The sequence below is a fragment of the Dicentrarchus labrax genome, unplaced genomic scaffold (genome assembly GCF_905237075.1).
Source record: "Dicentrarchus labrax unplaced genomic scaffold, dlabrax2021, whole genome shotgun sequence".
NCBI lineage: Eukaryota > Metazoa > Chordata > Actinopteri > Moronidae > Dicentrarchus > Dicentrarchus labrax.
Genome location: NW_026136720.1, coordinates 11,846,446 through 11,873,366, shown reverse-complemented (window position 1 = coordinate 11,873,366; position 26,921 = coordinate 11,846,446). Strand labels below are relative to the sequence as shown.

The window sequence follows — 26,921 nt, the reverse complement described above, 5'->3', positions numbered from 1 at the left end:
CTATTCTAACAACTACGTGTAATGTTTTTTTTATTCCACCAGCTCCCAGCCCAGTTGAGGTGTCTCTTGTCAGTAAGACCACATCCTCCATATGCATTCGTTGGAGTATGGTCAGGGGAGTGGTGAGCGGACTCATCCTGTCAATCAAAAACAGAACATCCAATCAAGAGCTGATGATTTTTCATCAGGAGCCCAGGTCAGTCTCCTTCTTGTCAGCCAGTATGAGACTGGAATTACAATCATTAGATCAAAACATATAACAACAACAGATTGCAACATGGATTACTCAAAGCTTGTCCTTTAACACTGGAGCTGTGTGTGTTCACAGATCTTACAACTTCGAAAGACTCGCTCCCGGAAGCCAATATACAATTGAAGTGATTAGCACCAGCGGGGAGAAAAGGAGTAAACCTTGTACTATGATCCTCCATACTAGTAAGTTTAAGACATATGGAGTGTGTGTGCCTACATGTGCATGTGTGTGAAAGATAAAGAAAGAAAATGATTTTGATTACAAAATTAATGTAGCAGGAAATAAATAGTCACAAGAGAGCAGCAGAATGCATATACAACTTGAAAAATATTACCACATACACTATTAGATTAAGAGAGAACTTAGAGATGTCTCTAAGGAGTGCAGGTTCCTGAGCCATGAGAGACAAAAAGGAAATTATTTTTGTCTGCATTCACTCCACTGATAACATTTTATTACAACATTGTGTCAGAGTAGAAGGGTGGTTTGAAATAAATCATTGTCACAATAGAAATTAAAACACCAGCTTAAAAACTAACCCTCTAAACTATAGAGGGACCAGCTAAAAAGGAAACTATGCATGTGTTTTTCTGGCCTCAGTATTTGCTTTAAATGCTGATTATAGTTCAATTTTACACGCGTAAAACGGTTACCAGATAAATTATTCACACTGAAATAACATTACAAAATTATGTTTGAATCTCAGTACTCATTTACTTCCAGTGTCTCACACCTCTATTCAGAGTGACAGTGTCAGTACATGGTATCACATGCTAATGGGAATCTTGTCTGCAGTCCCAGAGGTGCCACAGGAAGGGACTCTGTCAGAGCAGGTAGTGACGTCTGTGTTTGTTACCTGGAGACCATCACGGGGACAAGTGGAGGGGTACAAGGTAAGACATGTATACTACTGCATCAGTCCAGTTCCACGTAACAATCAAAGAAGGAGAGACACGCGTTACAGGTTGTTACACCACAGTTACTTCCAGACAGATGTGCTTAATGATGTGCATCCTTGCCACACACATTACTCAAAATCATTTGTTTTTTCAAGGACAAATTAGGCCACTTGCGTAAGGTGCACACTCACCTGTTGGTGACTTAGCAACCGTTGTTGGCACACCACAGATTCGGTTACCGACTCTTTAAAGATGTATGACCTCGGTAGAGCCATGGCCAGGAAGAATGACCAAGCACATTACTTGCACGCACAGTGCAAACCAACATTAATAAAAATCAATGACATTGACATTGGGAAATACACAAGATTGGTAGAGCAAAAAAGGCTTATGTTTTCATGTTATTGAAAGTTGAACTGATTTCTTTTTGTTTTTCTCAGCTTGTTTTTGGCCTGCTGTCTGTGGACAGGAAATCATGGATTGAGGTGCTTGTCCAGGGCACAAGTTATGAGATCAGGGATTTGATCCCTGGGTCAGACTACAGTGTCAGCATTCAGAGTGTGCTCGGCTCAGACACCAGTCAGGCAGTCCACATAGAGTTCAGCACACGTAAGACACACTCATACGCACACACACAGAAACACACAGGCCTAAATTCTGAACAGTATGTCAGGATAGACAAAGCTGTTAGTGATTCTTCAGTTAAAAGATTATATCCTGGTAACACATTAAAAGAAAAAATTAAATTGTGACCTAAATTATGAAAACTATAGGTGTAAAATTACAATAATTATCTTCCAGGCCCGGCAGGATTATGCGCCCTTCATTTAGCCAACATAAACTCTACTTCTGTCTCTGTGAGCTGGGACAGTGCATTCGGAGAGTTTGACTTCCACAGAGTGACTGTAACCAACACCTCAGTCACAAACACACTCACCATACCCAAGAAGGAGCGGGTTGCCGTGGTCACAGGGCTAGTGCACGGCTGCAGCTACAACGTTAGTGCTGAGAGAGTGAGAGGAGTGACAGCGGGGAGCCCTGCCTTTCTGACTGTAACCACAGGTAGACATTATTATTTAGGGCTGCACCGGTCAACACCCCATTATTATCACCTGCCCTGATTGCTTCTTCGTTGAGTTACTGAAACTTTCTCCACCTCTCTGACTCTATTTCCCTCTTTCCTGTCTGTCATGAGTGCCAGCCCGTGTACGAGGAGTGCGTTTCGTGAATGTCTCTGCACGTGCATTCTCCCTATGTTGGGAGCAGGCGGTGGGGTGTGTGGATCATTACGAGGTGACCCTGCAACCAAACCAGGGGAAAGTCACAGTGCACCCAGCACGTGATGGATACATACAGGTATACACACATACTCAATGAAACACACAGCTGGTTAGATGCAGTAACAAGGGCATTTTCTGGATTTACACTTTGTGTTTCACCTAATAAACCCATAGTAGACACTTGGACATTAAGACAGTACAGTTCAACTAAATACCATCAATGCAATGTTATTAACATCCACACAAAGGAGGAGGCCTGGCCGGCTCTTCCCGGCTGCCAGGTGTCAGATACCCCCCAAAATGTAACCTTACACACCACACACACAGAGCACACAGAGCACAGAGTTGAGTAATAGATCTCATTATTTATTAAGTTGGCCTCATGAGCTCAACCCTGAATCATTCATTTGCTTAAGCAGCTCTCCCTAGAGAGCAAGAGAGAGAGAGAGAGAGACCAGAGGGAGAACGTTAGCCTCGTGCTAATGAAAGGACCCACTGCCCTCCCAGGCTTGCCACGAAAAATTTTGGAATACCTCAAGACCAAGCGGCGTTAATATCCAATGCCTGGACGGCTAACCCTGTGACCTTTACTCATGCCACTAACCAGCTTCTAGACCTGGAGTTCAGCTCAGTGGATTACCTGTAAACCACTGCTAACAATTGTGCACTAACACTGGATGCAGTTCTGCTGACGAGGCCTCTAACCCGTGTCTAAACTAGAGCTAACTCTGCTACCCAGCATGGCCTTCTTCTCACTCATCCTGCTGCTCACACTCTGTTTGGGACAGGTACACTCACAGGTAAGAAGTCAACACTCAATATCTGGCATTGCTGTGCACATATTTGTTTATTTATTCAGATATACAGAACATTAATAAAACATTTACACTCTATTCTTCTACATATATACACATACTTGTTGTGACATGAGCATGTACAGTGAGGAGGACATACACAGATGCAGGAAAAAAAGCTTGGTCATATTTCTGGGAGGTAACATAAGGTATCAGTGTGACACATCGACGTGCAACATACTGATTTCACAGGTGCAAATGTTGGTAGCAACACATACTAAAGCAAAAAGACTGCAACACAGCCAACACTTTATTATTCTGTAACAGACACAAACTCAAATATGAAGATACAAACAAGTGCAACCACAAGCAGAAACAAGCTGTCATCCTCACACAACCACCCACCTTCATATTGATACAGATGGCTGTGGCTATGGTTCTGTATGGTTCAAATAGAGTTGTGATGATTGCTTAATAGACTACAAAACAGAAGGCTGAGAGCCCTGAGGGTTATTGCAGATTTTAACAAAGTAATTTAGATTCATTCCTGCTTCTGTTTGATGAGATTTTTCAGAGGAATACTGTATTTTCTTTAGATAGATAGAAAAGTCGATGAAGTAACCCAGCTAATTTGAAATAATTAATAAATTAATAGCTAAAAAACTATACCCACAGTTTTTTAGGAGGAATATAACTAGAATGGTGCTAAAACAAACAATGAAAAAATTTATTAAGTATTAAGTATTAAGTATTAAAATCATTTTTTAAACAAGAATTAGTTAAAAGTTACCTTTTTCAGCTTTTCAATAATAAGGATTTGCTGCTTTTCTTTGTCTTACATAAACAGAATATATTTTTGTCACCAAAACCAACCGTGACAAATGACAACTGACAAAACAAGAAATAGGAAGATGTCCCCTTGGGCTTGAAGAAACTGTGATGGGCATTTTCCCACTATCTTTTTTTTAATTTTACAGATTAATAAGTGAATCAAGAGAATAATCATTAGATTCATTGATAAAACATAATTGATAATAATCTGTAGTTGCAGCTTTTACTGTAACCAGTGGACTACAAAAAGCTAACTTCACAAGACACCTCCTCCCCCAGCAACCAAGTTACCGCGTACTGCGATTGAGAGTGCATACAGACTAGTTGGCAAGTGAGCAGAGAACACAAGGAATGGATAAGTTTAAAACAATAGCGAAAGGCTTTATCTAGAGCCAGTGTTTTATTCCATTCCAGGATACTGTAGAAACATGGTAGTTCAATATGGTGGCTGCCTTTAGATTTAAAAAAAGTCTCTTTCTAAGGTAATGAAAACAACAATTTGCATTTCCAGAAGATTATACACTAATGAATACATATTTATGCATATTATATTACAATATGCCAATAGATCCTCCAGCTCTCTCCAGATTACACACTGGACCTTTAATCTGGTTTAAAATCCATTGAACAAAAACACAAGAGGTACTTTGGCTGTAAGGGTACATGAGGCAAAAAAAAAAGGTTGGGAACCACTGAGATGATGTTATATATGTATGTTGTGACCAGTTGTCCGTGTGTTTTGGTGTTTTCACAGGCCGATGTGGTAAATGTCAGTCCGGGGACAGAATACACTGTAACAGTCACAGTAGCCTCTTCCTCCTCCTCCTCCTCCTCCAACATCAGCCCTGGAGTCAGTCGCATGATCAATACTAATGAGAGTGGTGAGACGTGCACATGCACACACTGTTTGTTGTTGTTTGGATGGGTTTTGTTTTTGGGAGTTAAAGTGCCATCAGGCTCTCGTCTGCCCTCTGCTGTTTAATTCAGTCCCTGTATAGCACATGTACACACACACTGAGGGAAAGGAATTAGTACAGTCGATGTGTGTGTGTGTGTGTGTGTGTGTGTGTGTGTGTGTGTGTGTGTGTGTGTGTGTGTGTGTGTGTGGGTGGGTATAGTCCCTTCCCCGTTTAATTCCTCTTAGGTAACTTAAGCCCGGGCTTTTGAAACTCAGGATGAATGGGTCTGCAGTGAATGTCAGTGAAATGCCACTGCTGTGTGAGGCCTTATTCATCAGGGTTCGGCCTAAAACACACTCACACAGGCCCACACACACACACACACACACACACACACACACACACACACACACACACACACAAACACTCGGAGGATCAGTCCCCCACAGACAACAACACTATTCTTCAAATGACTCTGGTACTGTGTTCTGTTGAGTTCTGATATACAGACGTTGGTATTTATCAAAGGATTTATATGGGATCTCTGCTGTATTTATGGTATTGAACACAGATAGTGTGAAAAGAAGGTAATGAGGAAAGACTCTCTTTTATTCTCTTCTCTTCTCTCTTTCACAAACTTCCCTTCTTCTCTTCCAGTTCTTGGTCCACCTTTAGGCCTAGAAGGAGAGGCCGTGGGCTCTAATGGTATTCTGCTCTCCTGGACCATGCCACTTGATGCCAACAATATTGACGGATATGTCATCAGGTAATTCTTTGTTGTGTTCTTGGAAAACTGCAATCCAAAATTTATTATTTATGTCTTTGTCTATCACAACAAAATGAAACAGAATATTTCTATGAGCTCTGGCAGATTGTTTTCACCTTTTATAAGAAAATAATCCTTTGAAGACTAAAATAAGCTGCCAAGGCATAGATTTCATCCACTGGACAACGCATAAAGAAGCTAATTCTATATTTTATATGAAAAAATAATCTGCAAAATATACAAAAAGTACAATATTTGCATCTAAAATAAAGTAGGATAGAGGTAGCATTAAATGTAAATACTAAAATAAAGTAAAACCTTAAAACTGTGCTTTAATACAGTAACTGAGTAAATGTTCTTCGTTACTTTCAGTCCTTCATCCAGCTGTCTATACATGTTCGATGTGATGTCAGATGATGGTCTTAAAGACTGATTTCTTCCTACAGGTACAAGGAGGTGTGTCCTTACCCCGATCCCACCTTCACACAGACAACCAAGTACCTGGACATACCAGAGACCCTGCTCACTGACTTCACCTCAGGTTCTACGTACCACATTGAGGTAGGATACACAGTTCAAGATTCAAAACTTTATTACGATAAAAATGTAGCTAATGGAAAACATAACAACCACAGCCAAACAATCAAACATGTATGCATCATTTAAAAAAGCTTTTGTAAAAGGATGATACAGTGTGTATATATATTTATTTATTTATATTTATCAGATGCACACCCAAGCACCAACAATCTCTGTTTGTCTCATAACAAACATCATATATGTTCAATGTGGATGTGGCTAGCGAACACAGATCCCACAGGACCAGACTATTCTCTTGATCTGGCTGAATACTGGTAATTGATCCTGATTGCATTATTAATCAGGTAAACAGATCTATGGATCAGCTTTGGCTCTTTCCACTGTCTGTTGTCACTGAGCTTGAATGTGATCGTGCTTATTAGTTTTCAGAATTCATTAACCCACAATGACCTTCATACAAATGGACTCTGAGAGACTGACACACACCGTGATTATACCTGCACATACTGTATTTGTGTGTGTGTGTGTGTGTGGGGGGGGTATCATATTACTACATCTACACACCTGTGAGTGTGTTGGTCCACTAAACCATGTACCGAGCCGAGCTCATGAGCAACTTCTTTATTCAGCTTTGGCCCATATATGTTATTAATACCTGAGCAGCAAAAATCATACATATTGTAAGCTGCAACAGATCGCCATCTTAACTAGTCTATTTGTCTATTATTTCTTCCGTATTTTCCAGTTAACAAAATCACAATCACAAATACACAATAGGATGAGCGTATTTCACCTGGTTGCTCCACAAGTATTTGAGAATCAGGTTAATATTTGATAAAAGCGCGGAAATCTCACCTGTCCTGTTTCAAGTAATTGAAACTTGTTCCTAGAAAAATCTGAAAACATATAACTGCACTGTAAACAACAGGAATTAACCTCTTGGCCTATTGTTTTAAGTATTGACAGCTAGATATGAGACACAATAACCATCACAAAAACTTTTTTTTATAGTGTCTTTGTGGACAAAAAACTAAACTAAGATTTGATGTGTGAAGTGAGAGGTGTTTATGTTCCTTTTGTTATAAGCCAGAAGTCAACAGTTGTTGAAAAGCATTTAGAAATTGGCAATCCCCCGTCGCCTTGCTGTACCAAAAAGGAACCGAACTGAAAACCATGACCCTCAAAACCAAGATGTGAACTGCTCCTCCCCTCTGATATGACTAACCACCTCTCACGTAGAGGTAGGAAGAAGAGGCTGGCCTGATAGCACCACTGAATGTGGTGAGCGAGGCGGCTCTCTTTAGTACTGAACAAGCAGTATCAGCGCCCCCACAGAGGGGATCTTATTCCATGTATAATTGGCCCCATCTCTGAAAACAGTGAGTGGTCAGAATGCACAAGCTATATGAACATTAAGCAGGAGATACAGGCTTCAGTTTGCCATAATTACCCCACAATTCAGGGGAGTAATTCAGTCACAAGATTGCTTTATACGGGAGATTTCTTCCCTGTTAGAAAAAGGAATTATCCCTCCCAAACATAGTTGGAGGAAACATATTTCCTGCTTCCCAAGAAGGGAGGATGCAGCATATATGCATTTTTATAAACAAGCACCTCAGAAAATACAAATTCAGGATGATCGTGCCGTGTTTTCTTCCGCCTGCTGGTTCAATCGACCTCAAAGGTGTTTGTGTAGGAAAACGGACCAGTTTCTTCTGTCTTGGGCTAAGAAGCACTTGGGGAAGCCAGTCTCAAAGCAGTAGCGCTCTCGCTGTATTGTGGGGACTATTGCTTTAGCATATAGCTCTAAGGGTTTGCAGCCACCTGCTTGCACATTCTACTAGGGGTCTCACCACCTCATGGGCTCCTTTCAGAGGCATCTCCATTCAGAAGAAAAGATGTAGGCAGCAAGAGACTGATATCTGTTTACATACTGTTAACACACCAGCTGTATAATGTTGTAACATTGTTGTTCGTGTGTTACTGGGATCACTGCATCACCTCTAACAGAGTTTTGTTACAGTTGTGATCAATGCCTGAGATTAGCACCTAATCGGGATCTGATGACTGCCCTATCGACAGGAACATGAATTAATAATTATGCCAACGCTCTCTCTCTTTTCCACTAGGTAGCAGCCATATCTCCAGCTGGAATAGGAGCCTTCAGCAAATCTTTATACATAAAGACTGCTGAGTCCCGTGGGTATTCATGCACACACACGCATAATTATCTCAAGCTCTGAAGCAGTAATTTACACTAATGGCGTGTGTGTGTGTGTGTGTGTGTGTGTGTGTGTGTGTACATTAATTGCTGTGTGCATTTCCTACAGCCCCTGGCCTGGTGACCAACTTGACAGCATTTGCTCAGAACCACACCTTCGTCGTGGTTACCTGGTTCCTGCCGCACCGCATCAATGGCCTTATCACAAAGTTTGCTGTCAAGGCGAAACACGCTCGTACTGGGCAGACTGTCCGCATGCTGGAGGTCAATGCAGAGGACATCATGACCGGAGCACTGCCTCACTGCAATGTACTTCATTATACCGTCACCCCCTGTCTTCTTAAGTGAACTATTATTGTAAAATGTTCTTTTTCTGTCAGGATTATAGACGCTACCAAGGCACAAGGCAGACCATCTGTACAAAATGAGGCTAGAAATTACTGAATACTTTTCCCTCTGTGTATGTTTGGTATGTCTAGGATGCAGCCGATATCCTGTCCCGTGCGACTCTTAGTCCCTTGGAGATTACAGCATCGTCTCCACCCATCACCCTCTCCGCCGTGCCCCCTGCAGCCTCCTGGAGTGTGCCCATATCAGTAGGAGTTGATCAGCTTCGACCTTACACCGCTTATCTATTTGAAGTGTCTGCCTTCACCTCTGATGGAGAGGGACAGATAGCCTCCACTATGGTCCGTATGCCAGAATCAGGTGTGGGAAAAAAAGGAGCAAACCAGGCTGCAGTTTTGGTTTAATTTGTGAATTAAAGTGTTATTTGTATGTGCAATGTTTACTGCATGTATAAAAATCTGTGTGTTTGTGTATGACAGCCCCTGAGGACCCACCACAAAACTTTGTATTAAATATGACGTCTCGATCAATCTCCGTGTCCTGGAGCTCTCCCAATATTATCACAGGAAAATTCACCTACATGCTCTACCTTTATGGACCTACAGGTTATTAAAAACTAACTCTTGTTCTCACTTGTGCATAAACAGACTCAAACTCTAAATTGATAAATTGACAAATCCAAACAATTGTCTATTTCTTCTTCATCCCAGGATATTTGTATGAGAACAGCACAGGGGACATGAGGTTTGTATTTACTGGTTTGACCCCCTACACAAGGTACACAGTGGCCGTCCGAGCCAAAGCTGCTGGAGAAGTGGGTCCAGCAGCGCAGGATGATGTAATTACACCTGCTGAAGGTGAGGAGAACACTCATGTACTAACTTATGTAATTTAGATCTGGGTTGCAACTGATAATTATTTATTATCATATATTATCATTATCATCCAGTAGTTCTTGATTAATTGAGGTATTGTTTTGTGTATTAAATGTGAGAGGATAATTTCCTAGAGCCCAAAGTGAGGTCTTTAAATAACTTGTTATGTTCAACCTGCAGCCTGAAACCAAAAGATACTCACTCACAAGGAAGTGAAACAGATCGAAGTAGCAAATCCCTACATTTGATAATTTGGAGCCAGTGATTGTTCAGCGGTTTGCTTGAAAATTGACTCAGATTACTTTTCTGTTGATTGGCTAATACTATAGATGAATCAAGTAATGCTTTCAGTTTAGTATTAAAGCTACTGAGAAGTCTGAATATGTGGTGCCTTGTGAGCATGTGAGTGCTTATTTATCCATATACGTCTGTGTCTCTATTTGTCTGTTGAGTAGCACCCAGTGCAGTGCAGAACTTGGTGGCAGTAGCTGAGGATTCAGTTTCAATCCTTGTGAGTTGGAGAAGTCCTGCTCAACCCAACGGCTTGATCACGCAGTACAGATTGCAGGTTCTGGTTGACAACATACTGCTGCAGGACATCATCCTCACGGCAGAAGTGGTAAGACAGACGTTGCAGCTCTGTATAGCCACCATGAATGTATTCCATCACAGTGCTCAGTACTGCTGAAAATTCAGTGTTAAAACATGAGCCTACTGACAAGACTGTACCAAATTGGACCATTAATACTTAGGTATTGCTCATATTAGAGAAAAAACTTGTGAAGACCACTCTTGGTCATTTTTAGGGGCTGGACATTATATACCATACCCACCTGTAAAATCCATTAGACTTTCCCTCTAAAAAAACGTGTGAACACATCCAGTTTACAGGGGCACTGAATAAACTCTAATTTTAAGCTTGTGTCATCAGCCTTTACAGTATGATGTAACCCAAAGTAAAAACACTGCAACAGCCTCGTAAATGAACATATTGTTCAACAGTTCTCTCCATTTCTCATCAACTGTTGTTTCTAAGCTCTACAAAGGTATATTTGTACTGTACAGGTGGTCCTTTACATGCTCCTCAATACACTGACAAATTTCTACAATCATTGGGACTAAGATAAAACCATGCTCATATGCAACCTGTAAGCCATGTCCGCAGCCTGCTGATGTCCATTGATTCAAGTAGACATTGCCAAAATGGTTAAGAATCATTGCTTTTACACTGCACCCAACCAGAAGAACTATAGAAAAAAAAACAACAGAATATAAATTTTTTTCCCCTTCAGAATACAACTAGTATGGATGAAGATGAGACACTTCCCCCTGATGTCCATAACAATCCAGGGCGACGTAAGAGATCTGCTGAGCTCAGCCTGATCACATCACCGCCAACTTTCACAGCCACTATTTCTGATCGCACGCTGCCCACTACTGTGACTACTTCCAGCCCCACACACTCCAATGATCAAATCAGTAACACCGATGCTCACCCAACTGCAGACTCCACAATCACTGAGGAGCCCAGCACCAGTTATACTTCTGCTTCACACTCTAACAGCACACATTTTCAGCCTAATGACTCTGCAGTCGTTGAGACCTCTGAATTTGCTTTTACCTCTGTGCCACCTGCTACACCTCCACCCTGGCTGACGGAGCAATCTCATACTGGGGTTATGACCTCAGATTCCTCCCCATTACCCCTGACCCCAGGCCAGCTTCGCTTGTCCACGCATGATGCATCGATTACGGGACACTTATCAACACGCAGTGCGGCGGCTTCTGGTACTACAGGTGGGAGGGAATTATAAACACTCCTTTGAGGATTTTTGTCTGCTCCAGTTCTTATAAATCCTGTGAGCGCGTGTGTTCTTGTGTATCCATCTGTGTCTGCATGCATGTTGCAGGTGTAACAGTGAGAGAGGAGATGGTGGACGTTTTCTCTGAAGAATTATCTTACCTGGTGTACGATCTGAGTCCCTTCACCGCTTACACGTTCAGGGTCACCGCTTCTACAACTATGGGGGAGGGTCCTGCAGCAAATATCACTGAGCAGACCAGAGAGCAGGGTGGGTGGTCAAATGTTGCAATGATCATTAATATATAAAATAACTTGTGAAAAGGCCTTTAAAAGATGCAAAACTTTAAAATAGGTCTTTATCCTTAATAATCTCTTGTACTGTATGTGTTGTTTAGTCCCTAGCTCAGTGCTTGACGTGTCCTATCAAAACATCACCTCCAACTCCATACTAGTGAGCTGGGTCCCACCACTCAACCCCAATGGACTGATCACACATTACACTGTCTATGGTCTCAAACTGCACAGTAATCAGGCTCTCAAGTGGGTTACTAACACCACCAGCATACTGATAACAGGTATAGTAATCACCTTTTCTGCACAGTTCTATGCAGCCATTATAATTATTCTAATACAGGTCAGTTGCTAAATATCTCTGTTCTAATGTATAGATCTGGACAAGTATACTGGTTATAAGCTACGTGTAGCTGCATCGACAGCTGTGGGAGAGAGCTCTCTGTCTGAGGAAGATGACATCTTTGTTTTCACCTTAGAGGATGGTATGTGTTGAACGCAAATAAGAAAATAATATTTAATATATAATACTTAGATGATGATTGTTTGATCAAATAAAATAACAATACATCCGTCATGGATTAAAAAAAACATTTAAATTAAAACTGTAATGTTAAACTACAGAAAAAAGTCAGAGCATTTAGTGTTGAGTTTGTGCAGCTATTTTACCTTGTTGAGTTGTTGTGGGTGCCCAGTGCGCGGCATGCACCTCACACTGGGCACCAACAAAACAATCAATGTCAGTGAATGAATGTCAAATTGATATTAAATGTGAAACATTTCATCAAAATTACACAGTAGTTGTTTAATTACCTATTTAGTGTGATGGTAGATCAGTTAGATCAAGGATCTCAAACTCCGGGGACATCATGTTAAATATATAATATAATTTGGGGTAGCCGGTTAGCATGTGCTGAGGCCGAGTCCTTGCTGCAGCGGCCCAGGGTTCGAGTCCGACCTGCGGCCCTTTGCTGCGTGTCGTCCCCTCTCTCTGCCCCCCCTTCCTGTCCATCTTCAACTGTCCCTATCAAATAAAGGCAATAAAAGGCCAAAATATATATATATAATATAATTCGGCCCACAAATTTTTTTTTTTCTAGTTGTTTCATATCAAAACCCCTTCATATACAATAAAAAATAACATAGGCAAAGTTCAAAAGTGCCTGAAAATGTGTGCTAGAAGAAGGCGATTTATTTGTTGTTTGGCTGCAAACAAAAAGATTATATAAAATTATATTATAAAAATGTATAGAAACTGCTGTTTGCAGGTTGTTGTTAAGTAGGATGTTTGTAATTGAAATATATATTTTTTGTAGTACCTGAACGTTGAAGTGGCCCTATGGGATTACAATATAAGCAGTGGCCCAAAGCCTATCTGAGTTTGAGACCCCTGAGTTAGATTGTTTGAATGTTTGATTTTCATTATGTTTCACTTGATGACGTGTCAGTTAAATCACATTTTATTCAGTGAAATCTCTCGCTAGGATCTTTCTTGTCAATCTGATCCTTAGAGCCTGAATCCCCCCCTGTGAACCTCATTGTGGATGAGACCAGCCCCTCCACTGCCACACTGGTCTGGTCTCCACCAGAGAAAGCCAATGGGGTGATACAACGTTACGAGGTCCTGTATGAGAACGAATCCTACTCTGCGCTGATGAACACGTCCTCTAACAGAGTCACACTGATGAACCTGAAACCATTCTCCTACTACAATGTGTCTGTGAGGGCATACACGCGTTACGGCCACGGCAACCAAACGTCGGACACTTTATACCTGCTGTCTGGAGAGGATGGTGTGTTGATGGTTGCACCCACGCAAATTAACACATACAAAAACCTTTAGTAACAATATGAACTGTTCAGATTTTAGTAAAATGCTTCTTCTTGTGTTCTCCCTTCAGTCCCAGGCAGTCCTCCATATGGCGTTACTTTTGAGTCGGTCAGTCCCAGCGAGGTGAACGTGACCTGGCAGCCTCCTCTGCTGCCTAACGGGGTCATTACTCACTACAGCCTGGAGCTCTGGAATTCCACTCACTACCTAAACCTCACCTCCCCGACCAACTACATTCAAATCACGCACCTGAGGAAGTATGCACAGTACCGCGTCATGGTGCAAGCGCACACACGTGTCGGGCCCGGAAACTACAGCAGCGAGCCGCTCAACATCACCACACTGGAGGATGGTGAGAGGGACGGGTGGGAGGGAAGAGGAAAGGGGAGGGTTTATTTTCAGTTCCAGCACACTGCATGATTACATCATGGTCGAGTTCGAAGGGCATCTGATTAAATCTGACTTTCCTCTCGTCTTTTCCTCCTCACTTACATCTCTCTGTTTCAGCTCATGCTAATGATGTTACATCACAGGTATTTGATGCCACATGACATCTGGATTGAGAAGAACAAACAAAGAGAGTCATTAAAACTAACCAGTTTTTCATTTCAGGGCAATACTCTGTTCCCGAGGGGGCCTGTGAGGGTCTTATTTGCTCAGTGCAAAAATATGTTTAACTATCACCCTATCAGTTCTGTCTCTGTACTGAAGGGCCTAATTCTGGTTGTATTATCACACTGGAAAGTCTTTCTCCTGCATCTCAGCTCCAGACACACCTCCTCAGTTCCTCCATTCCAGGAAGTTGTCAGACTATGAGGTAGAGTTGACATGGCAACCACCACTGGAGGCCAATTCAGACATACTCTACTACATTGTCAGAGTTTGGTGAGTTTCTTAATCTACTCCTTTCTGTCTTGACTCTCTGTTGAGAGAGAACACATTGCAACATAAATGGTTGCTCTCTTTTTCAGGAACGAAACGACTGAGCTGTGGCAGAATGTGACACAGACATCAGTGGTTATTAGTGTAGACTCAGAGAGTCGCTACAATGCTTCTGTCTCCAGCTGGACCAGACTGGGAGACGGAGGAGTGCTGATCTACATCAGCTTTACCACCACAGATGCAGGTGCTGGATAATTGGTTAAGGATTTTTGACAGATAACTCTATCGTCCTCACATACAAAATATTTCATCACCATGCATATGTATGAAGTTCATTTTTGTCTGGCTGTCCTTTGTGTTTCTGCTCCCTGGCTTTTCAGAACCATTTGACCCCCCACAGAATGTGACTTTTGTAAATGTGACCACCTTCTCGGTCACCTTATTGTGGCACCCGCCTACAGAACCTAATGGAATCATTATACATTACACTATTTACTACTCCGATAACAACACTGTGACTGAGCAGGTAAGATACTTATACTTTTATTTTTGTGTCTTTTGGTCATAATTTTGTTTTTCTGGCTCACAATTTAATGTTTTTGTTCACTCTCACTGCTCCCATTAACCTTGATTCCATCAGCAAGCAGTTGTTTTCAGCAAAACAAATACTCACCGTACACTACCTGCACAGCACCAAATAGTAAACAGGCAAAGTTAGCGACTAGCTGGTGAACAGTGGAGCATTTAACCGCTAAAGAGCCACATATTAATTTTTTCATAAATAGCTAACACTAACGAATAGCAAATTGCAAACATTCACCATTTCAACTTAATAATGCGATACTATGTCAGTGTTGCGTTGACAGGTAATTCTGCTGCCCCCAAGTGGCCAAAAAAATAATACCGCTCTAAAAAAAGGAACATAATAACTGCTTCCTAGCGGCTCTTGGTAGAACAACATCCGGCCAAAAAACTTAATGGTGTTTCTTTTTTTGTCAGAAACGTTTCAATGTGTGAAGGTAACCCTGACACTCTTTTCCTCCATAGAGGGTTCCAGTTTCAGATTTACCTTCCCCTGCCTCTCCTGATTCAGCCCTCTTCTACACTCTGACTCGGCTGACTGGGGGCACAAACTACACCCTGTGGATGACCTCCAGCACTGTGCAGGGGGATGGAGGGGTCCAGAGCGAGCCACTAACCCTGTTCTTACCAGAGGACGGTCAGTCACACACACACACACACACACACACACACACACACACACACACACACACACACACACACAGGCAGTCTAACACAATCCCACACACACCAAAATAAATTAGTGAAAAAGAAGTACTATGCCAGATAATTACTGACTACAATGATTCAGAGTCTCACTGGAGGGCAAGTCAGCACACTTTTTTCGCAACTATTCAACTTTCAACTTTCAACTAAAATTACATAAAAACTCTGTGATTGAAGACGTAACTTTCAGCCTGTTTGTTAAAGGAGATAACAGTCGGTCTGGCAAACTGGCTCTATTTTCGTCTGCCTGTGACACCAAGTTTGTGTTTCCTTTTACTAAGCACGTCGAAAGTTGTGAGAGATTAAAATACTGCCAGAGAAAGAGAGTGCAGAACCGCTTCCAATATGATGACACAGAGAAAAAACAAAGCCTGACATGCTTTGAGAAACGTCATGCTGTGCTCGTGCTACAATTGCATTGTTGCCATGAAAACCAAAATTTGCATCTAGTATTTAGTTGCACTTAGTCTGTTTGATATCTTCAATGAAAAAAGTGAAGTGTACATAAAGCTGAATCTCTCTGTTTTTATGTGATTTTGGGAAAAATGGTGCAGACGGCCGCGACAAACTGTGTCACATTCAGTACATATTCGTATGTTGTGTTTTATTTTTTTCTTGTCAACATTTTGCTTGTGAAGTATTCTCTGTCTCTGGATGATTACTGCTCATACTGACTCTGTATCTCTGCCTGTGCTCTAGCTGCTCCACTCTCTGCACAAGCACCGGACCTCCAGGGCACCTTGTCTCTCCCGTACAACCAAGCCCAGCAGGGGCTCACTCCCCTGGGCTCAGACCCCCACTCACACCTGGCCCCTCACATCCACTCATTCATCTTATGGATGTCTCAAGTTTTATCTCCCCTTTCCCCTTCATCTCCCCCTTTTTTCTACTTTGTGTATCATGCCTTACTTTCGGAAGGGGCAGAGATGATGAACAGGATGAGTATTTTCTCCTCAACCCCTTTCCTTCCCAAGGTTTTCAGTGTGCGAATTTCCATCCTAAATGCCTCTGTATGTCTCTGAATGTTCCTTTTTATAGGATATTGTTTCTGTGTCTGTTTACTGTACTTGCTGTGTTTCTGTATTACTAAAGTAATATCATGCCCTATTGTTCTACTTGATGTGCTGTTGCTGATTTTGTTAATTACAATAATGCTGTCAGTGATTATGAAGGTGCTAGTGACAGCTGATGATGATGATGATGATGACTGGTGTACTGTTTTTTTCCCTCAAGCGTCAGAGTGTGTATGGTTGATTGATGCCCCAATTTACTGCCTCATTGTATAGTAAACTCACTTCAAAAGGCTTACAGTTGTCAACCATTGTTGTCAGTGAGAGTTAAAAATAGTAACACTATTCTGCTTGTCTCCCTTTTCAGTGCCAAGTGACTCAGTGCGAAACCTGACTGCTCAGATCTTCAGCTCCACAGCTATCATTGTCAGCTGGGACCCTCCCATGGAGCCAAACGGCCGCCCCTACTACCTGCTCACCTTACAAGAGGCCGGCGTCCCCCCAAATTTATCCAACCAAGGCACTCCAGCTGTCAACAAGACTATCAAGCATACCACAACTGATAGTGTCTTCCTATTCACCAGACTCAAGAAATATTTCCCTTACGTGCTGACTGTTACTCCGGCAACAGGCGCTGGCCCTGCCTTCAACCATACCAGCACAATGTACCTGAGAACGGATGATGATAGTGAGTTTATCTACACACATTTTCACTCATGGTTTGGTTCATATATTTAATGTGAAACTGCTTCTCTTTAGTTCCTAGTTCTGCTCCAGTGCTGTTGTCCGCCAGGAATCTGTCATCGTCCTCTATCGCAGTGGTCTGGCAGCGCCCTCTTGAGGCCAACGGAGAGATAACAGAGTATACCCTCACTCTGTTCGGCTTAGTGGGCTCCAACACAACGCATACCCCCAACACCTCAATCATCCTCACCGACTTAATTCCATACACAGCTTACAACCTCACTATTACTGCTGCAACGCGTAAAGGATCAGGGCCATATCTGCTGGTGCAGCTGCGCACTGATGAAGGAGGTTAGTTTGAAAGCAGGTTTCTCTAATATCCTCAAGAGATGGTATTATTTATGAAATGGTGTGTGTATATCTACTGTCTGTTTCAGTCTATCTTCTCTGTCTGCTTAACGTTTTGTGTTTCAGGCCCCATGTCCCCTCCCCGTAACCTGACTATATACAACCACACATCGGTCTCTGTGTGGCTGAGCTGGGAGCCTCCTCTGGAGCCCAATGGAGTGGTGATACAGTACGGCTTCAGGATCCGAAACCTCATCACACAGGCCGTCACACACAGGGTACCCTTAATTTCACACACCGAAAGCTACTCCACAATAACAACAACACACACACACACACACACACACACACTTACACACATTCCAGAGACCCACTCAGTAAGAATACGCACTGTCACACGGACCATAGCTCTAATTTCACACTCCAGATACCACTCAGCGGTAACATTATACATACACACACATGCACATATGTGTTCTGATATAAAGACATTATCCACTCTAATAATCAAGATTGGATTATTTGATCTCCTATTTGTGATTTTTTTTTCGTGTGTGTGTATTTGTTTTTGTGCACAAATGTAGAATTCCTCCGGTCCGTTGACCACTGAGCACCTATCAGGCTTCAGGCCTCATAGCTCCTATGAGATCAGTGTTTACAGTTACACCAGAGTGGGCCATGGGAACCAGTTCAGCAGCCCGGTGACCTTCACGACTAATGAGTCAGGTAAAGTACAAAAGTCTACACACAAGGGATGTAGTGGTTCAGAATCCACTAGTCTTGAAAACTATGACTTGTGCAGTGTAATAAATTCAACTCAGAATATCTTATTTATCCCTTAAAGGATAAGTGTGTAGGAAGTGAAGTTGCTGATTGCAACCATTTGAATACAGCTCAGCCTTCCAAGCGTGTATTCAGCTATTGTCCTTTTAACAAAGTAAATTAATCAAAAAGTTCCAGTACTTTTAATAAAAGATTTGTAAGACATTGTTGGTATCCTACAATCAGCTTTAGAGACAGTGGAGATGTTGCTGAATTTGTTTCATGAAAACATCTGTATGTCTTTGTGAGAAAGGCACGGCAGTATAGCACAAGACAAGCTGAATGTGATTCCCCTCAGAAACAGCAAGTCATTACAGCAGAGTTGCTGGCTATGCAACCGTGATTGAGAGATAGAGTTTATTTGTTTTGTTTTCATGTGAAATATGTACCAGGATTTATAATGAAAAACTGTCAAGTTTGCCTACAGACTGCATATTTGTTTCCACTGATTGTGTGCAAAAACTATGTGTGTAGCAGCCTAAACAAACATTGAAATTGAATTTGGTTCTTTTCTCTTACAGTGGATGGTTAAGAATTCTATCTAAAGCTAATGCTACTATAACAATGTTGCTGTCTCACCTCTATGTCTGCAGTGTCTGATGCTGTGGGGAACCTGTCTTGCTCAGGAGTGAGCTGGGATTCAGTTCAGCTGTCTTGGGAACTTCCGGCCAACCCTAATGGGCAGATTCTTTTTTATGAGATTCTGTTGGAGGTAGACTTGCAGTCCTACACACTCCAGGCTTACACACCAGAGTACACAGTGACTGGGCTGTCACCAGACCAGGGATACGCACTCACTGTGGCTGCAGTCAACTCCGCAGGACCAGGAGACAGAGTAAACTGTACTGCTTCCACTCTCTCTGAATCAGGTAGCCAGTCTTATCATAATGGATTGCATTTTAACTGCTAACATAAAGTAATACGGAATTAATACGTGCTCCTCTTTGTCTCCCTTAACAGTCCCAGCTGCTCCTCGCCTCCTCACTATCTCTCAGGTCACACCTAACAATGTGACACTTCAGTGGGCTCCACCGCTCTCCATCCCAGGCCTGCTGAAAGAGTATCACATCATTGCACAGCTGCTTTCAACTGTTTGTCAACCAAACATACTAAATACTCCGCAGCCGGCCCCAGAGGATGAACTGACCTCAGGCTGCGTGGACTCTAATGTCACGGTGTCGGTGAATGCCTCGGATGGCACAGAAGAGAACCACAGTGTCACACTCCAATCCCTGGCTAAATACAGACACTACCGCTTCAAAGTGGCTGCTGTGACCAATGCTGGAGTTGGCGAATATACACACTGGAATTATGCACGCACCCTGGCTGGAAGTAAGAAAATCACAGTGATGATATGACCTTTGTGTGTTGCCAGGGGAGAGTTGGCAGTTAGTCAGTTAGTTAGTCATACTGTATCTGACCTCCCCCGGAGGGGGTACTAATGTATGCAGAGAAGTCTCTAGTATGTTCAGTATCTGAAATAAAAATGATAAAAAAGGAATAAAGGAACCTTATTTTTAAAGTAGTTAGCCACAGATGTAATTAAAACCATTTCACTTATGTTAATAGCACATATTAAGCACTCTGTGTTTATCCCCTCCCTCAGACCCGGATGCTCCTCCCCGTGACTTGAATGTGACCCCCACCTCCAACGGCCTTCGCATCGCATGGGGCGCTCCAGCTGTTCTCTCTGGACCAACTTCGTACCTAGTGCAGGTCACCTCGTTTAGTTTCATTTTTGCAGACACAAACATAATTAGATGTTCTCAGAAGATCTGGTCAACATGGTGTTAAACATACAGTGCGGTGAAATGCAAACAATATGAAATTACTCCAACTTTACTTATTCACATGCAAGTATTAAATCTTTCCATGAATCCTGTTGTCATACCAGGTGGATGGTCCCGATTTGAACATCTCAACAGTCCGAGCTCCAGGAGAGTTGACGACTGTCGTTGTGACTAACTTGACTGCTTTCACTCGTTACTTTGTGACTATCACTGCCTTCACTGGTCCATTGGAGCAGGCCGCCAGCGATGGGAAGGCCATTGGGCCTATTGAATTTCAAACACTGGAAGAGGGTATGTTGAATTGTACATGTTGGAACACCTTTGACAGCTGCTGCCCACCTGTAAATATAACCAAATATCTATTATTATCATATATTATTATTGCTACTCTGTCCACAGAACCCAAAGACCCTCCCAAGAACGTGATTGTATCAATCATCCCAGAGGAAGTGAACCGTGTGAAGGTGACTTTTACCCCTCCAGAGGAGCCCAATGGAAACATAACTGCCTACTTTGTGTACATCTACGAAAAGGATCAGCTTGTCAAGAATGTCAGCCTTAATATCACCCAAAGAGACCAAAACATGATGACTGCTGTCATAGAGGGCTTAAAGGGAGGACACAGCTACAGTATACAGGTGAAAAACACACTCTCGTTCACACACAGGCATGCACATTCAGACACACACCTGGAGCTGTAACTCCAGATGGCCCCTGATCAGATGGTCATTTAATCATTAGTTCAAGTATAGTTGCTTTCTTTAACTACTTTCTGTGTTTGCCTCTCTTTCTGCTGTCTTCCTTCCTTTCTTCTATCTGTCTGTTTGTAGATTTCAGCAAAGAACGGGGCTGGTAGGAGTCCACCCAGCCCACATGTCCAGATAACTACGGGGATCAAAGGTACAAGCCCCTCTTCTTCGGGCTCTGCACTGTTCTACAGAGTTTCTCTCTTTCTTGTTGCAGCAGTGTACTATAGGAGATAGGAGACAGCACTTATGGCTCAGTACAACAGAATGAAGGGCTGGTCTGACACAGCAAATGTAACTCAGTAATATTGTCAGATGTGTGTTCAGGATGTTCAGAGCATGGGCCTGCTTGTCATGTTTTATATATAAATGCAACAGAATAAATCTTCACAAATACTGTATTCACACTTCAACCTGTGTGTGTGTGTGTGTGTGTGTGTGTGTGTGTGTGTTTGCTCCTCTGTGCTCCTCTGTGCTCACACGTGCGTGTTCCAGCCCCGTCCAAGCCAACCCAAAGACCCCAGGCAGTACTGGGCCATGGAGGGGTTGCCATGGTAACCCACAGGAGTATCACCATTCGCATGCCTGCCTGTTTCTATAGTGACGACAATGGACCAATCACAAAAATTCAGGTCATCGTGGCCGAGTCAGGGGGTATGACTCTTCAAAAACATTGACATCCATCACTTTTCAGTTGAATACACTTGGGTATCAGTCTTGTTTGTGCTTTAAGCCTCAAGTAGAATCTCGTTTTACAGTACGTCACTCTGTCCTAAGCTCACAAAAGACAAAATGTAAGCAAAAGCCAAAGGGTTTAACGTCAGCAGAAATTTGACTCACTTCCTTTCCCTCTCTAACTTTCATCCTGTCACAGTGAAGGACATCCAGAACCTGACCAACTGGAAGAATGCGTTTTTTCATCGCCCTGCCCCTTACCTGACTGACAAGGGGTTCCCCAACCCGCCATGTGACAGGGCATCACGCATGGACACACGCGTCAGAGGTGGTCGGAGTGTGTCTGAAGGAGTCCGGTCCCTGGTGAGGCAAAATATCACTACGGCAGGAACGTACATCATCGGAGAGAACGATGAGTGTATGATGGAGAACAACACTGATAATTTCTGCAATGGACCTCTGAAGCCTAACACAGTCTATGTGTGAGTGCAACACTCACATAACAACTTTTGTATATACATGTGTTTTATAATAATATAATGCTGACACTGGGCTGTTGTTTAACCAGGTTCAAGTTCAGAGCCACTAACATCAATGGCCAATCCACAGACTCTGAGTACTCAGACCATGTCAAAACTGCAGGTATCTATCATCCATGTATTACTCAACATCAAAAAGTGAAAAGAGAACCTGTATTGCCTTTGTTGTTGTTACCCAGTCTGTCTCATCTCCCTCCCTCTGTAGTGGACGGGCTGTTGACCAGAGATGAGCAGATCATTCTGGGAGTTCTGCTCTCCTTCTTCTTGTCTGTGTTACTCATCATCATCATCTGTGGCTCAGTCAAGTAAGATGGCAACATGCATTCATTCATTCAAAAATGCAATGCTGTATAAATATGGCAATTTGCATGATTTCCTTTTTTATTCATTGTAATTCTTTGTTTGATTGACATTTCAGGATCCATCAGCGCAAGAAGGAGGGCGGGACTTATTCACCCAGAGAGGCAGAGATCATAGAAACCAAGTGTAAACTGGATCAGCTGATTGCTGTGGCCGATCTGGAGCTGAAACAAGAAAAACTCAACCGGTTAGTCTGTGTGCTTAGTTTTAATCTAAATGTGTTGTTTTACTGAGTATAACACACACATTTTTGGCAGCTGAAGCTGAGTGCATACTACATGACTTCGGGCTTCATTTAGCTGCTCCAGACAAGATTTTAAATCTAAGTCAACAAGACAAAAATCTCTTTGCTGCAGCCAACTTGATGCACGCTCCTGTCAGCACAAAATCTTCTAGAGTTGTAGAGTTCGTGCAGAAAATAGAAGCAGCAGCACTACGAAACAACACAGCATCACTGAGGCTTTATAGTCTATCTTCAGTTCTCTGCAGAACAGACAAGTCATTCTGTCTGCATCACTCCAACCATCCTCACATACAAATTCATCATCTAGCTTTTCTGCTTTTCTGTTTTGGCACAAACAAGTGCACAGACAATAAGTACTGCAAGCTGGTGAGAAATTATGTCAAATTCAGTGTTAGTGTTGGTGTATCAAGGTCACTGATGAGGGGAGAAACTACAAGAAAGAAAAGCTTTTGTCTTTTTATTTGCCAGTATAGATAGATGTCAGTATTGGAGTGTATAAAGCTTTCTGAACACTTTCCCTCCCCATCGTCTAACTAATTCCCACATAAAGACAAAATAAAGAATGGAACCAAAAAGGTGGGGTCCACGTAGGTGAAATATGGCTGCCTTCAAGAGGAACTGAATGAACAGGAACATTAAAAACATAAAACCCACATGAGAGAAAATGAATAAATAAAAGCGCTTCCACCTGGCAGATAACTGTTCCTTATCTCTTATGTGTAAAAAGTGATATAACTGCCCTACTTGAGCAAATATTTGCCAGCCTTATTGAACATCTAATATGACATTTCTTCGTAGGTCTGAAAAAGGAGTTCTGAGTTCCTGATAATAATTTGCTGTCTGCACATTTTATCTGTTTCACACACTGCTCAAACGAAGACTGTTGGTTTTTGACAGTTGCATTTTGTGCTCACCATTAAGCTGCTCCAGCTGTCCTGTACATTCAAATTGATTCCATTAGGACAGTGTGTGTCTCTCTGCTTTGTTGTGACCAGAATCTCTTCATGACTCCGACTATGGGCTAATATCTGTATGAACCACCTTTCTAAGCACAGTTTATGTTGAAATAACACACTTTTCCTTGTTACTTATCACGTGAATGGCACAAATAACTTCCCTTGCTCCCTGACACCTGCATTTACTTGCTTTGTTTTTCTCTCAACAAGCACTTTTCTCTCACCAGGTACTCTTCCTTCTTCTTTAGACGGAAAGAGATTTATGTGATTCAGTAAGTTGAAACTTTTGAACTGTGTGTGAGCCACTTCATGTTGTGTGTGCTTTGTTTGCATGATGTACTCCACTTTGTGTGTGTCATCATCATGTTACCCATTAAGACTCATCAAACCATCCATCTGTGCTGTTTATTAAAACTTTGGTGGAGGTCGACAGTTGAATGAATCAGTGCCATCAGCATTTTGCCGGCAGCCTTCTCCTCTTCCTCCATCACTGGCAGTGATTGCATGGCTGGGCTGACACTCCTCTGCTCGAGACCATTTTAATTTGTTTACCCACTCACTATCTTGAAATTGCTTGGAAGGCTTAGCAGTCTTAGAGGGCACATATGGTAAGCTTTATCGATAGCTAAGGATCTGCACAGTTACAAGTCTTCAGCTATGCAAAGAAAGATCAGCCACAGGGGAAAACCCACAAGCTCCATTCAAGTTTACTGTGTTCACATATTCCTTTAGAATAAAACATCAAAGTCAATGTTTGCTTAAACATACAATGCCACATACTCTCTGCAATGAGGAGCAGTTCAGCTATCATGGACAGAAATACCACAGTGTGGGTTGTGATTATTGAGTTAATTTGTTTATTTTGGCTGATTTTTGGTTTCCTGTCTATTTTTGCCCAGGCTGCTCAGCTACAGGAAATCTCTCAAGTAAGTCATCCTGCATAAATAATGTGAATATGCGCACAGCAGCTGCAGCATGTTCTGTACCAGTCAGTATTACACGTTGTTACCTAGAATAAACTTACAGAAAGATATCCTATTCTTGTGGAGTATTTGTACATCTCTCTCTGTTTTTCACACTCAGTGTATTTCTCTTCTTTCCTCTCTGTCAGGCCTGTCAACAAGAAGTCTTTTCTGCAGCACGTAGAGGATCTGTGTGCCAATGACAATGCCAAGTTTCAGGAAGAGTTTGCTGTAAGTGTTTGCCTACAAGCTGAACCCGTGTTTGGCAAACTTCTGAGAAAATGTAATAATCTTAATAGAGATGAAATAATAGAAAATCACCTGGAATTGACAAAAAACACAACCAAACTGGAGCAACTGGATGGGAAAAAAGTCAGGTACATCACAGAAAACACATAATAAGAAGAACTAAGTGAAGACAGTGAAGATGCATTGAAAGTGATTGGAAACTAAATAAATGCTTTATTTTTGTTCCTCTAACAATGCAAGTATAACATCCTATCAAATAAGCACTTGGAGATAAAATCTTACAATTATTACATTATACATATTGCTTTATTTATTATTTATCATGACCAATGATATATAGTCATTACAAAACACATGTCAGAAGGTGTTCACTTCTGTCTCTCTACTGCAGCCATCTAACACAGATAGGTTACTCTTAACCAACTTAAATGTATCAGTGTTTTTAAAGTCAAAAGAAATTGATAAATTGCTTTAAATTTTTAAGTAGTTTGCAAGTAGGAGTAAAATATATATGTGTTTTCTTTACTTTTATCTTTCACTCAACTTTTACTTTTAGCTGTTTTAAAAATAGGGGCCTTGACCTTTACACGTCTTATCTCTCCAGGATCTTCCAAAACTGCTGCAGGACCTGGCCACCACAGACGCTGACCTGCCCTGGAACAAATCAAAAAACCGATTCCCCAACATCAAACCCTGTAAGTGGTCAGGCTAAAAAAATTTTTTTTGATATGTTATGATACTGACAGTATACCAAAATGAACTCTGTCTGTCTGCTCTAACATTAATTGCATATGGATTTCACCGCCGCTTTGTACATCGCTTCTCTCACTGTTTCTAGACAATAACAACCGAGTGAAACTGCTGTCAGAACCGGGCTCTGCGGGTTCTGACTACATCAACGCCAGCTTTGTCTCAGTGAGTATCAGCTGCTAAAACCCCAGTGGTTAAGATGGATGAGGCTTCCACTTCAGTCATTATGTTATTTGGTATAACATAATATATGATATTTCCTTGTCCTTTTCTGATTTTTTTGGGGACAAACACTTTACTTATTGCAGAAAATAAAATAAAATAAAATAAAATAAAATAAAATAATTTCCTAACAAGCTAATTCAATTTAATTCAGTAAATAATGCTATTCATAATTTCAGTATGTCTGTACGTTACAAATGTCAACCTCTCCTTATTTTTCTGTCCCTAGGGATACCTTTGTCCCAATGAGTTCATAGCCACCCAGGGTCCTCTGCCCGGCACAGTGGCTGATTTTTGGAGGATGATCTGGGAAACAGGAACCCGCACCATCGCCATGCTCACGCAGTGTTACGAGAAAGGCAGAGTGCGTCTTGAAAGATTTGCCACTGATAAGAAATAGCATTTAGAGGACAGGCTGCGCTCTGTTTTGGGCTCAATTACAACTCTGTCATGAGGGGGGTTATATCTGATACAAAGATCTGATTTGTGTGTTTGTGTGTGTGACATTTCAGATTCGGTGCCACAAGTACTGGCCAGAGGACAATAAGCCCATGTCAGTGTTTAGTGACATTCTCATCTCTAAAGTGTCAGAGGAAGTCCTTCCAGACTGGACTGTCAGAACCCTAAAAGTAGAAAAGGTAACTAAACTAATAACAAGTACAACAACAGGTAACTCAATAAAAAACAAACTGAAAGTACTAGATTTTTTACACATTTTGGGAAATGTGCATATACGCTCTCCTGCCAAGAGTTAGATGAGAAG

At 41.9% G+C, this 26,921-nt stretch overlaps 1 protein-coding gene across 1 annotated transcript in view; it reads left to right on the top strand.

The window, feature by feature from the left end:
- ptprq (protein tyrosine phosphatase receptor type Q) overlaps positions 1-26,921 on the top strand; it is a 37,571-nt gene that overhangs the window by 7,230 nt on the left and 3,420 nt on the right. The window contains exons 13-59 of the mRNA XM_051383511.1: positions 43-196; positions 329-435; positions 1,049-1,146; positions 1,593-1,761; positions 1,954-2,214; positions 2,348-2,508; positions 4,812-4,938; positions 5,614-5,722; positions 6,169-6,283; positions 8,392-8,461; positions 8,593-8,792; positions 8,963-9,191; positions 9,311-9,436; positions 9,542-9,688; positions 10,162-10,325; positions 10,999-11,062; positions 11,617-11,778; positions 11,906-12,085; positions 12,179-12,286; positions 13,313-13,594; positions 13,703-13,984; positions 14,397-14,517; positions 14,604-14,758; positions 14,895-15,040; positions 15,562-15,733; positions 17,179-17,499; positions 17,571-17,846; positions 17,970-18,121; positions 18,428-18,569; positions 19,259-19,534; positions 19,626-19,997; positions 20,272-20,381; positions 20,560-20,746; positions 20,855-21,093; positions 21,286-21,355; positions 21,697-21,855; positions 22,076-22,358; positions 22,445-22,518; positions 22,621-22,720; positions 22,834-22,962; positions 24,203-24,247; positions 24,875-24,901; positions 25,087-25,168; positions 25,791-25,881; positions 26,025-26,101; positions 26,388-26,522; positions 26,671-26,796. Coding sequence (XP_051239471.1) covers positions 43-196; positions 329-435; positions 1,049-1,146; positions 1,593-1,761; positions 1,954-2,214; positions 2,348-2,508; positions 4,812-4,938; positions 5,614-5,722; positions 6,169-6,283; positions 8,392-8,461; positions 8,593-8,792; positions 8,963-9,191; positions 9,311-9,436; positions 9,542-9,688; positions 10,162-10,325; positions 10,999-11,062; positions 11,617-11,778; positions 11,906-12,085; positions 12,179-12,286; positions 13,313-13,594; positions 13,703-13,984; positions 14,397-14,517; positions 14,604-14,758; positions 14,895-15,040; positions 15,562-15,733; positions 17,179-17,499; positions 17,571-17,846; positions 17,970-18,121; positions 18,428-18,569; positions 19,259-19,534; positions 19,626-19,997; positions 20,272-20,381; positions 20,560-20,746; positions 20,855-21,093; positions 21,286-21,355; positions 21,697-21,855; positions 22,076-22,358; positions 22,445-22,518; positions 22,621-22,720; positions 22,834-22,962; positions 24,203-24,247; positions 24,875-24,901; positions 25,087-25,168; positions 25,791-25,881; positions 26,025-26,101; positions 26,388-26,522; positions 26,671-26,796 — 7,382 coding nt within the window. The remainder of the gene's footprint in view (positions 1-42; positions 197-328; positions 436-1,048; positions 1,147-1,592; positions 1,762-1,953; positions 2,215-2,347; positions 2,509-4,811; positions 4,939-5,613; positions 5,723-6,168; positions 6,284-8,391; positions 8,462-8,592; positions 8,793-8,962; positions 9,192-9,310; positions 9,437-9,541; positions 9,689-10,161; positions 10,326-10,998; positions 11,063-11,616; positions 11,779-11,905; positions 12,086-12,178; positions 12,287-13,312; positions 13,595-13,702; positions 13,985-14,396; positions 14,518-14,603; positions 14,759-14,894; positions 15,041-15,561; positions 15,734-17,178; positions 17,500-17,570; positions 17,847-17,969; positions 18,122-18,427; positions 18,570-19,258; positions 19,535-19,625; positions 19,998-20,271; positions 20,382-20,559; positions 20,747-20,854; positions 21,094-21,285; positions 21,356-21,696; positions 21,856-22,075; positions 22,359-22,444; positions 22,519-22,620; positions 22,721-22,833; positions 22,963-24,202; positions 24,248-24,874; positions 24,902-25,086; positions 25,169-25,790; positions 25,882-26,024; positions 26,102-26,387; positions 26,523-26,670; positions 26,797-26,921) is intronic.